This window comes from Paroedura picta, chromosome 5 (assembly GCF_049243985.1).
Source record: "Paroedura picta isolate Pp20150507F chromosome 5, Ppicta_v3.0, whole genome shotgun sequence".
Taxonomy (NCBI): domain Eukaryota; kingdom Metazoa; phylum Chordata; class Lepidosauria; order Squamata; family Gekkonidae; genus Paroedura; species Paroedura picta.
In genome coordinates, this window is record NC_135373.1 from 12,934,479 (window position 1) to 12,948,303 (window position 13,825).

Genomic DNA, 13,825 nt, shown 5'->3' on the forward strand with positions numbered 1-13,825 from the left:
CCAAGAGCACCCAGCACTTTTCATATTGCCCACCGATTTTGAGGAAATGGGACAGACCTTTTGCTTCAGATTTGGCTGCGCAGAGTAAAAGGCTTCCTGTGAAACAGAGTTGCTGCCAGAAATGTTGAAGAGATCTTATTAGAATTACTGCCTGAATTACTAGAACCGCTGCCTGATATTCTGGGGCTGGCTTTGCCTCCCTCCCGTGGCGGCTGTTTGTGCCTCACTCTGCCCGCAGGGGCAGCCATTTTGTGATTGTCCATAGCGCCCTGCATCAAAATACCAATGGTGCCCAATGGTTGATAGACCCCTGGACCATAAGAGGCCAGCATGGAAGCTCCACTCCGTCTTCAGGGCTCATGGCCATCGTTGAGTCTCTGCTCTGCGTATTTGTCTCATCCTTTTTTTGTAGCCAGCTGGAAGAAGGTTGATGGGCCAGTGGCCCCCTTGATGCAGCTCATCCCTCAGCCAAGGGCTCTTTAACACAAAGGGCTCTAAGTGTGCACTCCTCTGGCATGGCCTTTGCACAGGGGTGAGGAACAGAACGTGCCGCTTTGCCCAAACTTCCTATGTGGCTGACCAGAGAGCCCTTTTCTGGCTGCTCTGCGCTCTCTCTCTCTGTCTCTCTGTGTGTTTCTCGTACCCAAGTCTTCAAGCACTCTGTGTTCTGACTCTGGCTGGAGCCACTAGTTACAGCTGGGGGCAGAGGATAAATATGCAAAGGATGTGCTCTTGGGAGTTAAATATTGCCATTTTACTATATACCAGTAATTATATTATCTTGAAATTGTTGTTTTTTAATGATATGAACTGATTGGAAGCAGTTGCTGAATTCCCTGCTTATCTTTTAAAGTTGCTGTCATGATTTATTGAGCTATCTCCCCTGCCCCCCCCCCCAAAAAAAAGAAATCCTACTAACTTATGATTGAAGAGAGAGGGAATCATAAAGGCAAAGTTTCCTTTAGGCTACCTTCCAGGGTTGTCGTGCAGATAAACTGGAGGGAGGGAGAGACGAAGGCAGGAATCTCCGCAGTCAGGTCTGCCCCCGTCCTCACTCCTCTGCCTTCTGCTTCTGCAGACTTCCAGAACTACCTGCGGACACAGACAGGGAACACGACCACCATCAACATTATAATCTGCACCGTTGATTACCTTTTGCGGCTCCAGGTGAGGGCGCCTGCACCCTTTGCAGGTGGGACAAAAGGTGTGTCGATGTCTCCTGTACTGCACTTGTGGGCCAGATCAGGTTTGCCTCCAGGCCAGGGAGATCCTTTGCCAGCATGGCAAGACTTCCACCTACACTGTTATTTGCAATCCTGCAAAAAAAGTCTGCTTTTTTGGAATACAGGCTGGCTCCTTCTGCAAGGAGAGGTCACTCTGCATATGCTCACAGACACTTTGGTTTTCTGTCCTTTCCCTACTCCTCTGCATGTAGCCAGCAGGGTGCCCCAGGGCTAGTCACAGTTCTCTCAGAGCTGTTCTCGCAGAGCTTGCTCAGCCCCACAGGTGTCTGTTATGGGGAAAATGTTTGTGAGCCACTTTGGGGCTCCTTTATGTAGAGGAGAGCAGGGCATAGAAAACCCAGCTCTTTTTCATGTATGCTGGCATGCTGAGAGAGAGATTCCTCAGACCCATAATTGCATGGGTGGCGGGGCTGGAAATAGCCGGCTGCTGTTTTAAACTCTCATTGCCTGCTTCCTCCTCCTCCTCTCCCTAGGAGTCCATCAGCGATTTCTACTGGTACTACTCAGGCAAGGATGTCATCGATGAGCAAGGCAAGCGCAACTTCTCCAAAGCCATGGCTGTGGCCAAGCAAGTCTTCAACAGCCTCACCGAGTACATCCAGGTAGGGCCAGGGAGCGTGGTCCCCTCCAGGTGGAGAGAAGCCCCTGAGGCCTTAATGGACACTGCTGCATGCCAGCCGCCGCCTCCTCCTCCTCTGATCCACCCAGAGTTAGACTTGGGGCTGCCAGAAGAGTCAGAAGGACCCATCCAAGTATTGCTGTCCAGGACATTATAGGGGAAAAACATGTAGGGGAAGAAGGAGGAGCTTGGTGTCTAATCTGGCATGCCGGGTTTGATTCCCCACTCCTCCACATGCAGCCAGGTGGGTGACCTTGGGCTCCTCACAGCCCTGATAGAGCTGTTCTCACAGAGCAGTCCTGTCAGAGCTTTCTCTGCCCCACCTACCTCACAGGGTGTCTGTTGTGGGGAGAGGAAGGGAAGGTGGCTGTAAGCTGCTTTGAGACTCCTCCTAGCAGTGAAAAGTGCTTTTGTTCTTTTTCTTCCTTGACTCCATCCCCCTCGCCAGAACTCTGCGCCCTGGTGTGGAGGTCCTGTAGCAAGACTTTCCAGCCTCTGCCCTCCCCTTCGGTTTTTTTGCTTCCGAGTCTGTTGTGACCCCCCCCCTAGTCCCCAGGCCCCCTCTCTAATTTAGGGCCATCTCTGCATGTCTAAAGTGGAAATGGAAGGCTTGTATGGCCTTCCACACACACTTGGCCTCAAGGCTGTGCAAAACCCACTTCTCCCCCTGCTACTAGCATTGTTTAAAAAGGGACTTGTCCTTTAAAAAACATGCATTTCCCCCCTCCTCTCTGAAGTACTGATCACAAAACCAGGAACCCAAATTAGATTAGCAAAACCAAGTGGAGGGTGAAGTATTAAGACTCTCTCCTTTCTCTGCATGGCCCTGAGGCAAATTGAGGCAGTGCCCAAACATAATTGGTAGATGTTTTTGCCATGTGTCCATTTAGCATCCTTTACATGTCTCTCTCGACTCCCATACCCATTTTATTATAGTGTCTTTGATCCCTTAGTTAGTCTCATCCTGCCTTAGATGTTGTGGAGAAAGCCTGTTTCCTGCCCGCACCACCTATTGCCTTGCGAATTAACTTGTCAGCAAGGGCCATGTGCCCCCAAAACCCATTGATGCTGGGAGGGGCTGGGTTGATACTTGTGTAGGACCCCATGACAATCTGATCGATGTCTCAATAAAGTGCTTTCTTTTCCTAAACGCAATCAGTTTATTGGGAGCATCTTTGGATTCTTACAGGTGGCACAGTCCACTGCCTTTCTGGGAGCTTTACTTCAGTCCACGACACATGTGATGACTGCTTCAGAGATGGACAGAGTGGCTGCCCATATTTGTCCTGATTTCCAGCCCCATTCAGCTTCTTCACTCTCCGCCTCTTGGCTTCCTCCCCCTGCCCCTTCTCACCAACTACAAATCTCCTCCTGCCTTGCAACACCGTTGTAGGTCTATCTTAGGTCATGGATCTCCCTCCTGTTTGTTTTCCTTTTCCAGGGGCCATGCACAGGAAACCAGCAGAGCTTAGCTCACAGCAGGCTGTGGGATGCTGTCATTGGCTTCCTCCACGTCTTTGCTCACATGATGATGAAGCTGGCCCAGGTAAAAAAAAATAAATAAAAGAAGAAGAAAGCCTTTGTCTAAAGTTTGGGAGATAATAAGTGGTGGGGGTCATTTGTCAGGAGCACACACAAGCATTGGTGCAGCAGCAAGCAGAGGAAGCAAGCCCCACCCCAAACCTTCCAGCTAAGAACTCCCCATCTTTCACAGGCAGCTTTAGACCCCAGAATTCCAGGTTTCAGTTTCAACCCAGTTAGCGAAACGTTTGTCTCACAAAGATTTTGTAGCCAAGGAGATTAACTGTGGGCATGTGGATCTCTGGCAGCAGATTAACCAGATCTCTGGGTTTTGATGCCAAAGTTCAGGCCACTAACTAGATTTGCCAGTCGGTGAACCAAGTAACCAAAGTTTTGTACTCCCTTTGTCAAACCAAGGGTCAAACTTTGCCAATTTGGTCACCCCAGAAACGTAGCACTAAAGCTAACCTTGGGCTCTTTTTGTAGCCTGGCTTCTGTGTTCAGAAGACAAACTGTAACCAGTTTGTTTAGGGGGTTCTGCCGTACAAGAGAAAAATTGCTCCATAAATTCAGAAAACCTTTATCAGCATAAATTCAAATGAGTAGCCGTGTTGGTCTGAAGTAGCACAATAAAATCAGAGTCCAGGAGCACCTTTAAGACCAACAAAGATTTATTCAAGGCGTGAGCTTTCGAGTGCAAGCACCCTTGAATAAATCTTTATCGGCATAGAATCTGATGTGCATACAACCACCAATGGTAAAATGTCCCAACTGTGGCATGTGAATAACAATGATAATGCCTTATATAATACAACCAGTCTACGTCAGAGAGAGTTGTCCTTGAAATAATCGGCAAAATTTTTGCAGTGTCCACAATCATTGAAGAAATTGCTCCATTGTGCCCTTTTTTATCCCCCCCCCCTTATTTTTCAAACAAGCCCCTAAATATCCCAGATAGCCACTGGCTGCACCAAAATAATCTTTACAATACAAAACCAAAAAGGGAACCAAAATCCAATTTAAGTAGACAAGTTAGGAATCCAAAGGTTGAACGACAAGAATAATTTAAAAACGCACCCAGACGTACATTTTTGGAGCTTGCTGAATGGTAAAGAAAGTCTTAATGGTGCTGCTCCAACTACTTTTGACTTGGAACCCACAGTTTTAAAATAGAGTTGCAAAGGCCCCCACTCTGCATTTGCCTGGCTCTCATTCAAGAGTGCATTCTCGCATGTCCTGAGAAAAAAGTGCATTTTGAAATAACTTGACTACCGAGGAAGACCCATTGGGTTGAAACACGTTTGGTCTCAGTTCCATGTGTAGTTGTGAAATGATATATGGTATACAATTGTGAATTATTGATGTTTTTAATTCTTAACATGTGTGCTTTATTGTAATAAAATATTTGCATTTTAAAATTATCCTTGTAGTTTAACCTTTGGGCTCCTAACCAAAATAAACTTTGCCAGCTGTAGGTTCAGGTGGGGGTTCCCACTGGGTTTTACAGTTGAGACCCTTTCTTGTGTGTGAATGTGACAGCGTTGGGGAGAGATCTGGGGAGGGATGGGGTCGGGGGAGGTTGCATATGGCACAGTCTTCTTTTTAATCTCCGCACTAACCCCAGGCTCGCCTGCCGTGTGCCTCTCCTTACCTGTTCCCAATCTCAGCATCAGCTTTGGGCATCCCTTTTGCAAAGAACCATTTTTGTATTCCACCATCTGGCCGTCCTTTATACACCTTTCACACCCCACAGAAAAGTCACTCACCTCCCTGCCCGACACTGGGCTTTCTCCCCTCCCTGTTGGAACACATTTAAGAATTTGGAGAAAGATGGGGTTTTTCCACACTCTTCCTTTTGTTGCTTAGGCGTCCATATTGCTTCATGGTCAGTTCTCAATTTATTTAATAAGGTCATAGACCAGCAAATTTCCAATATGCAACTATAAAAACAACACATTGAATTCTGTAGAAGTGAGCCAAAGGCCTGCTAACTCAAACAAAAATTATATAAATCTATATCAATTATAGATAAGAAAAATGTTGATCAAACAATGTAGTGAACAAGAGAATAAAATAATTACCTGGTTATAAAAACTACATCATTGCTGGCAATTGCTCCGTGTTAAGTAATCTGCAATCACTATAACAAAACTTCACTGTTGTGCCTATCATTCAAAAGATATTTCAATACAACTCTCTGCATGGTGGAAGAAGCTTTCTAAAAGCTGAAAGCACATGAGGAGGGCCACGACTAGCCATTTCCTCTCTTCAGTATATAAGGGACAATACAATGAAATGTGGGCAATTGTCTCTATTGCATCTGCAAAGCAGAGGCAAAGCATGGAAAAATCTGTCTTGAAGTACTGCCAAGGGGATCTTGCCCTTCAGAATGCCCAACTGTGCTTTGGATTTGAGATCTTATGGAGATATGTTTCAGAAGACAAACCTGACCTAGGTTTCAGGTTCTTGTAAAAAAAGGGATAGAGCTGCAAACTCATTTTTGCTTTATCCCCCCATTCTGCAAGTCACCATCCTCTAGTGCAGGGGTAGTCAAACTGCGGCCCTCCAGATGTCCATGCACTGCAATTCCCATGAGACTACAATTCCATGGACTACAATTCTCATGGGAATTGTAGTCCATTGACATCTGGAGGGCTGAAGTTTGACTACCCCTGCTCTAGTGTTTACTTTGATATTACATTGCTGTTTTGCCACAAGAGTTCCCTGCTCACTTGGAGGGAAATATGCCCGAGATACAGCAATGTACTATTGAAGCAACCACTAGAGGGTGCTAAACATGAACAGAAAAGAAGAAGAAAATCCTTGAAGCAACTCAGGCACATGAGCAATGAATAGAAGAGTGCAGAAAAGCCCTTGGAGCTGTCAGGCCCTTGTTCTGCAGTTGGGTTTGCACCCTGACATCAGATTGGATCCAACCACCAGTGCTTCTGGTTGGAGTTGTTTGTATTATTTAAAGACAAGTCTTGCATGCATTGTAGGGCATAGGAAAGTAAAAAATATTGCATTTGTGCGTGGAACCAGAGCGCCAAAAAAGTGGAGGCTCGATTCCTGAATCTGAGGGAGAGAACATGCAACGGAGCTTGACTCAGTCCCATCCCCCCCCCATCCCCATTTCAGCAGCCTCCTGTTCCCTAGAATAGCGGCGGTCAAACTGTAGCTCTCCAGATGCTCATAGACTACAATTCCTATGAGGCCCTCCAGCTGGCAGGGGCTCATGGGAACTGTAGTCCATCAACATCTGGAGAGCCACAGTTTGGCCACTGCTGTTCCCTAGAACAGCAGCAGAGTTCCATTAATTGTGAACCTGTGAGCAAAGGCTCCTAGACTGGATCTGCACACTCTGTTATCTAGGAGGCTTCTGAGCTCTTTGACCATCTTGAAGCAGAGGCTAGAACAGATCCTGCTCTGTCTTGAGCTTTGAACTTGCTGCATAGAGCAGGTGGTTGAATGGCCTCTAAGGCCCCTTCCAGCTCCAGGACTCAGGGAGGGAGTGAAATCTAGTGGTGAGAGCACAGAGAAGGTGGGGGGGCTAAGCCTTCTGGTTCCTCTGCCCTCCCCCGGGGAGAGCAACGATGGTGAAGATGATTGTCCTCTGTTCCCCCCACACACGCCTGCCACCAAACATGCACACAACCTGTTCCCTCCAAAGAGGGAGGGCCCGCTCACCCCAGCAATAAAGGAACGTGCCGGATGGTACACCTGGCAAAATACAAAAATGTTCTTGAAAATGTTTCTGAATAACATTTTTATTCTGATGTGTGACAGATGACCCAACCCCCAGGACTTCGAAACGGCGTAAGAACCTTTTACGTAGCACGCGGCCATCTCACGCCAGCAGACAGCCTCTCTCTCTCTCTCTCTTCTCTCTCTCTCTCTCCCCCCCCCCTCTCCCTCTCCCTCTGCTTTTCTCTCCCAGTGCTGCCTTACCCTGTCTGTCTTTTCATCCGGTCAGACCAAATTAAACCATGGTTGCACAGATGTGGCCACATATCGGTGTTCCGTTCATGTTTTGCAAGCTGAAAGCAATACCGGGGGCGGGCCAGAACAAGAAACATGTGCATGGGATGGGATCAAAGATTGCAGACCAGAATTGGCCGCTTGAGACGGCCGAATATAAACCTTCTCAACTCCCAGGGTCATCTTGCTTCTTAGCATGTAGCTGCAATTTCACCCCCGGGCCACCGGTGGCAGCAGCAGGCAGATGAGCCACTCCCTCTACAGCTCAAGTCAACGCTTTGATTAAAGCAGGGGTAGTCAAACTGCGGCCCTCCAGATGTCCATGGACTACAATTCCCAGGAGCCCCCTGCCAGCGAATGCTGGCAGGGGGCTCCTGGGAATTGTAGTCCATGGACGTCTGGAGAGCCACCGTTTGGCTACCCCTGCAATAGATAAAGAAACAACAGATATGCAGGAATGCATCACGCACAGATCCTCCAACCCCTGACAATGAGAAGGAAAAAACGATGGTGTAAGGAGCCATTAAAAATCAGCCCTTGCTTCAAGCTTCAAGGCACCTTTTCAGCTGCCAGAGTCCATTTTTTGTACCATAAAGCAAAAATGTTCTGGGTGACCTTGGGAAAGTCCTTGTCTTCAGGCCTAACTCACCTTGCAGGGCTGTTGTGAGGATCAAAGTGGCCAACTCCCATGCTGGGTCTGGAGCAGCTATCTCAATTGATCTCCAGACAGCCAAGATCCACTCCCCTGGAGAGAATGGCTGCTTTGGAGGGTGGGCTCTAGGGCAGTAGACCCTCTAGAGATCCCTCCCCCAACCCCTCAATCCCCACCCCCAACGTTTTCCAACCCAGAGCTGGCAACCGTAAGGGGGAAGTACTGTGCCTCCCACCCTGAGCTCCCTCGGAGGACAGGTGAAATGAAACCTTATTCAACAGCTAGCTCCTAGCTCCATAGATAATGAAACAGGATAAAAAGCAGCCCCCATTAGACGTAACTACGCTCCTTTTACCTGATGAGAAATACTGAAGTCCTTTACCTGTTGCATATTGTGCCTTCACAAAAATTTATTTTGTACCTTTAAATGGCTGTGCAGAGATTCCACTAATTTCATACGTACAATGAGAAAATCTCTTAATATTTGAAATGCTCTTAATATTTGAGCAGCAGCCTCCTGGGCGGAGCTGGTCTGGCCTCTCTTTCCGGTCCACGGGCCAATCAGGATGTACACAGAAAAGCTTTGCTGCCCGCATCCTGATTGGCTCGTGGACCAGAAACAGAGACCGGCCCAGCCCCCAACGAACCCGGCAAGGGGAAGTCTGGCACAATCGCCGCCAGCCTGCCCCTGACCACTGCCGGGAGAGGAGGTTGGTGAGGCTGGTCGAGGGGAGGGGAAGAAGGGAGTTCCCAGCCCTGAAACGGCACACTGAGGGTTGGAGAGGCCTCATCAGGCCTTTTTGGGGCAAGGGGGAGTGCTGGCAGGAGGGCTGCTGGGGGTTGGGGGGGGAGTCCTTTTCGGCCATTGGGGAGTGCTGGCAGGTGGGCTGCCCAGCGAAGGGGAGTGAGGATAGGGGATGCTAGTACCTCTTGTATTTTCAGCTGCAACAGGCTTTAAATCTAGTATTAGTATAAATTTTAAAGAAGTAATTGCATATGCCCACATAGATTAAAGTGCTCAGGCAGTCATGAGTCAAGCAGGAAAAAATCATGTCACATATGAAGAAGAAGAAGAAGAGTTGGTTCTTATATGCTGCTTTTCCCTACCCGAAGGAGGCTCAAAGCGGCTTACAGTCACCTTCCCTTTCCTCTCCCCACAACAGACACCCTGTGAGGGAGGTGAGGCTGAGAGAGCCCTGATATTCCTGCTCAGTCAGAACAGCTTTCTCAGTGCCGTGGTGAGCCCAAGGTCACCCAGCTGGCTGCATGTGGGGGAGGGCAGAATCGAACCCGGCGTGCCAGATTAGAAGTCCGCATTCCTAACCACTACACCAAACTGGCAGCAGTCAGTTCAAATCTTTCTCCCTGTGGACTTCCTGAGAAATGCACATGTTGTCCTTTTTGTGCATCCATTTCAAGGTGCAGTTTGTTACAAAATTAATTTTTGTGAAGGCACAATATGCAACAGGTAAAGGAGTTCAGTATGTCTCATTGCCTCAATGGAGTGTAGTTGCGTCTAATGGGGGCTGCTTCTTATGTCATCCTTGTTCAGCTCCATGTTGTGTTTCTATTTCCCACTTGGACAACAAAATCTAGGCCTCCTCCCTGCTTTCCTTCCCGACTCACCTAGAAGAAGAAGAAGAAGAGTTGGTTCTTATATGCCGCTTTTCCCTACCCGAAGGAGGCTCAAAGCGGCTTACAATCGCCTTCCCATTCCTCTCCCCACAACAGACACCCTGTGGGGTGGGTGAGGCTGAGAGAGCCCTGAGATTCCTGCTCGGTCAGAACAGTTTTATCAGTGCCGTGGTGAGCCCAAGGTCACCCAGCTGGTTGCATGTGGGGGCCCGATGGCCCCTACCAATGGCCCCGATCCTAACACGGAAGGGAAAGAACGTCCTGCTTTCCCCCCATCGTCTTTCTGTGCAGGGACACCCTTCTGACTGGTCTGGCCTGATTTCCTCTCTAGGTCTGCTGCGGCTGGCGCTTGCGCTTCCCCACCCCCCTCTCTTTCTGTCCTTCCTGCTTCTGGCCCTTCCCGCCGCCTTCACAAATGGAGTTGGCAAAGGACCCCCGCTTGGTCACCGCTTTGGCTTGCTGGCTCACGCCCCATCCCAGCGCTTTTTACTCCACCACCGTGCTTTTGGGGGAGGGGGTGGGACTCAACCAAGGCCCTTGAAGGGGGGCGGGATCTGCAGCCGACATGGCACTTGGCTGATGAGCTTGAGTCGGATCTCGCAGAGCTGTTCCTCTGGCAGAAGGAGACAAGGCCCTCTGAGCATTGAGCATCGGGGGAGGCTCCTTCTGCTGGAGGAACAGGCTTGCAGGATCCCGCCCAAAGGTCCCCGGCCTTTTTTGAGCCTGTGGGTGCCTTTGGAACTCTGACCCAGCATGGAGGACAGAACCACAAAGCGACTGCTACAAGAGGCGGAAGCGTCCACAAAACGGCTGCCGGCTGATCTCCCTTCCCATCGTTCAGCAGTAATTCCCATGCTGTGGGGGTAGCTGCTGCAAAAACATTTCTAAAAAATCGGCATAGCCCATCAAACCTCCAATGGGCAATCAGGAACCTTAGGGCCAAAAGACCCACGTGGCCCTGGCCACTTTCTACAAACCACTTTGGTGCCAAGAAAACTGTCTGCAGTTGCCATAGTGCGAACAGGCGGCATGTTGGGGACCCCTCATCAGCCATTGCCTCTAACCCAGATCCACCCTTGCTTTGGGGATTTCTGCACTCCAGACTAAGAGCGCTAGCCATTCTTGCTTCCCAAGGAGCCTGGGGAAACAGACTTCCATGAGGGCAGGAACACTCTGCAGAGTTCCCTCTGCCTCCTCCAGTCCCCGGGATTCTTTGGGGGGTGGATGCGGCTAAAGCGGAAGAGAGAAAAGCTGCAACAAGTTTGTTGTGCAGACAATGACCGGCACGCTCTACGCTGGAGGTGGGAGTTCCCCAGTCTCAACATCCGCTTCTCGAGATGACAGTGGGAAACTACAGCGGGGAGGGAGGAGGCACCCCGGGGGGGAAATCTCCCCTCCCCTCACCAAAAATTATCTCTCTATTGCGCTGCCCACAAGGACCTATTTCGGAGTGAATCCTATCCGGAGGTAAGAGGGGAATTGCCGCTTCTCCAGAGGGAGAAACGCGCCCCCCACCCCATTTACGTGCGCGTTTTGCTGCCCTCGGGGCTGTCCTTCCATGGCACCATGCTCTGTCAAGTAAGGCCAGAGGCTAGAGGGAAAAGGAGGAGGCATTCTGGACAGGTTGGCCGAAAGAGCAAAGAACTGTACTTGGTTGCTGGCCGAGTTGGACGCACCTAACTTAACTTCCAGTCTCAAACCTCTGGCAAGGTGTTGTGATAACTCCTGGACATAGAACCCTGGCTTGGGGGTTCTCATGAGAAAGCACTGTTTAGTGGTCACAGCATTGTCCCTCCGTCCCCACACCTACGCATGGCCTGGTCTATGTAAGGTGTTGACTGGGGTTTGGACCCAGAAGAAGATGCATTGGGTCCGCCTTTTGGGAGAAGGAGGGGGAGGTGCATGCCTTACTTCTATGGTGCTCAGTGCCTTGTGCTCTCCTTCCCCGTTCCAGGATTCAAGCCAAATTGGGCTTTTGAAGGAACTGCTAGATCTTCAGAAGGACATGGTGGTCATGCTGCTTTCCCTGCTAGAAGGTATGAGTCTTGTGCCACATTCACCCAAGGTCTGGTCTGCCCCCCACCCCAGGGCCTGGATCCTCAGCATGGTGCCCATTGTATCACAGCACCCACCAAGGGCCTTTAAAAAGTGGGTGGGGCTTCTGGTTGGCCACCAAAGATCTGATTGGCTGTGCAGATTATTAATAAAATTGTTCTGGTGGCAGATGTCTGCATTGTGTTGGTTTTATTTAGGGTTGCGCACTCCGAACCCTGAGGTGGCCCACAACGCAGAGGGGAGGAGCGGTGCAGGCAGCAGCACACCACTTGGCACCTGCATACAGGCGCAGAGCTCTGCACCTGTGTGTGCCTGTATGTGTGCCTGTGCAGGCACGAGCTGACGCGTCACTAGTACTGCTGCCCCTTCTCTCTGCGATCCGGTGCTGGCCGCCTCGGGCTTTGGTGATTGCCAAAGCAGCTGAACTGCGCTGGAGCGCGCAACCCTAGTTTTATTCTCTTTCCCCTGGATTTTTAGAAGATTACTGTCCTTTTCTCTCACGTTTGGCCTTCCTCTGTGTGTGACTCTGCCTCCTGTGTTAGTGAGTTTGTGGTTGGCTCCACCCCCTCTGGCAGCCATTCTGTGTTTCTCCCACCATCCGGTGTCAGAATTTCAAAAATGCCCATAGACTCAAAAAGGTTGGGGACCCCTGGTGCTGGAGCATATGTTTGACATGAATCCACACAAGCATACAAGCCCTAGGGACCTGTTCGTTCACCCATTGTGGGGGCAGGAATCCAAATATCCACATCAAGCAAAGAATTCTTTGATAAGATTTCATTTCAATGCCTGTGACCAGAACAAGCCAAGCCGTTCTTGGGCTCTTTCCCAAATTCAGTGCCAGGAACTGTTTCCGACACAGAGTTTTATACAGTTGAAATGTCGCACCCCAGATTAGGGCCCATTTTGCACTCGTAGGATAATGCACTTTCAAGGTGCTATGTAGCTGGGTTTTCCTGTGCAGAACAGGATAATCTGTTCTAAAGTACATTGAAAGTACATTATCCAATGTGTGCAGAATAGGCCCAAGTCAAGTTTCTTGTGTCTGCTGTGGTATAGACACTGATAAAGACCTTCCAATCACTATGGGTCAGGTAAAATTTCCCTATGCCCTATGCAGGGGGGAGGAGAGTGGTAGTAATGAAGCTACTTGTTATTTTTCTTTTCATGAATGAGTGAGGAGGGAGGTCGATTTAATTTAAGAGTGCTTTATTTAAGAGTTTTTTTAAGAGCAATTTAATAGTGCTTTATTAGTCAGAGCAAGCCGGGGGAGGAGCCAAGTGCAGCCAAGGGTGCTTGCTTCTTTCTTTTCATGAAAGGGGGTAGAGGGGGGGAGCCAGCAGCAGCCTCACAGAGAAAGAGGCAAATCTCTGCTGAGAAAAGTGTGGGATTCTGGAGCGCAGTCACTTTAGAACAGGGCAAAAATAAGTCTTGGGAGGGAAGCCTTGCAACCGTGAACCAGGAAGGCTTCTGGAACTCCCGAGCTTTCTCCATGATCCAGCGTATGTTGGCAATTTGATCTCTAGTTCCTCTGCCTCTTCGAATCCTGCCTGTACTTCTGGAAGTTGTAGAATCATAGAATCATAGAATCATAGAATTGGAAGGGGCCATACAGGCCATCTAGTCCAACCCCCTGCTCAACGCAGGATCAGCCCAAAGCATCCTAAAACATCCAAGTTCTCGGTCCACATATTGCTGGAGCCTAGCTTGTAAAATTTTGACCATAACTTTGCTAGCATGAGAAATGAGTGCAATGGTGCGGTAGTTTGAACATTCTTTGGCATTGCCCTTCTTTGGGATTGGAATGTAAACGGACCTTTTCCAATCCTGTGGCCATTGTTCAGTTTTCCAAATTTGCTGGTGTATTGAGTGTAGCACTTTTACTGCATCATCTTAACACTGCCGTGGGCGCCGCAGACTAAATAAAGCCGTAAGGGCTTGGGGGAGGAGTTAGGGCGGGCTCTGTCCGGGATGAGGAAGGGTGCCAATTGGCCCCTTCCTCCAGACAGACCATCGGCGGGGCCAATCGGCAGGCGCGAAGTGCCTGCCGATTGGCCTCTCCAATGGCCACCCCGCCGCCAAGGGAGGGCTCGCAGTTGCTCCCTGGCCGGCGGCCTGACG

The 13,825-nt window shown here is 49.6% G+C and overlaps 1 protein-coding gene across 10 annotated transcripts in view; it reads left to right on the forward strand.

Annotated features, from left to right (window-relative positions):
• The window catches only part of RYR1 (ryanodine receptor 1), a 241,827-nt gene that overhangs the window by 194,276 nt on the left and 33,726 nt on the right, over window positions 1–13,825 (forward strand). For 5 of the 10 annotated variants that reach the window (XR_013230906.1, XR_013230908.1, XR_013230909.1 and 2 more), the window contains 5 exons: window positions 1,079–1,167; window positions 1,718–1,846; window positions 3,305–3,409; window positions 7,171–7,200; window positions 11,604–11,685. Coding sequence is in view for 3 of the 10 variants with exons in the window: in XM_077336553.1 (XP_077192668.1) it covers window positions 1,079–1,167; window positions 1,718–1,846; window positions 3,305–3,409; window positions 7,171–7,200; window positions 11,087–11,329 (596 nt within the window). In the remaining 7 variants the exon portion in view is untranslated. The other 5 variants (XR_013230910.1, XR_013230912.1, XM_077336555.1 and 2 more) reach the window with 2 other exon arrangements.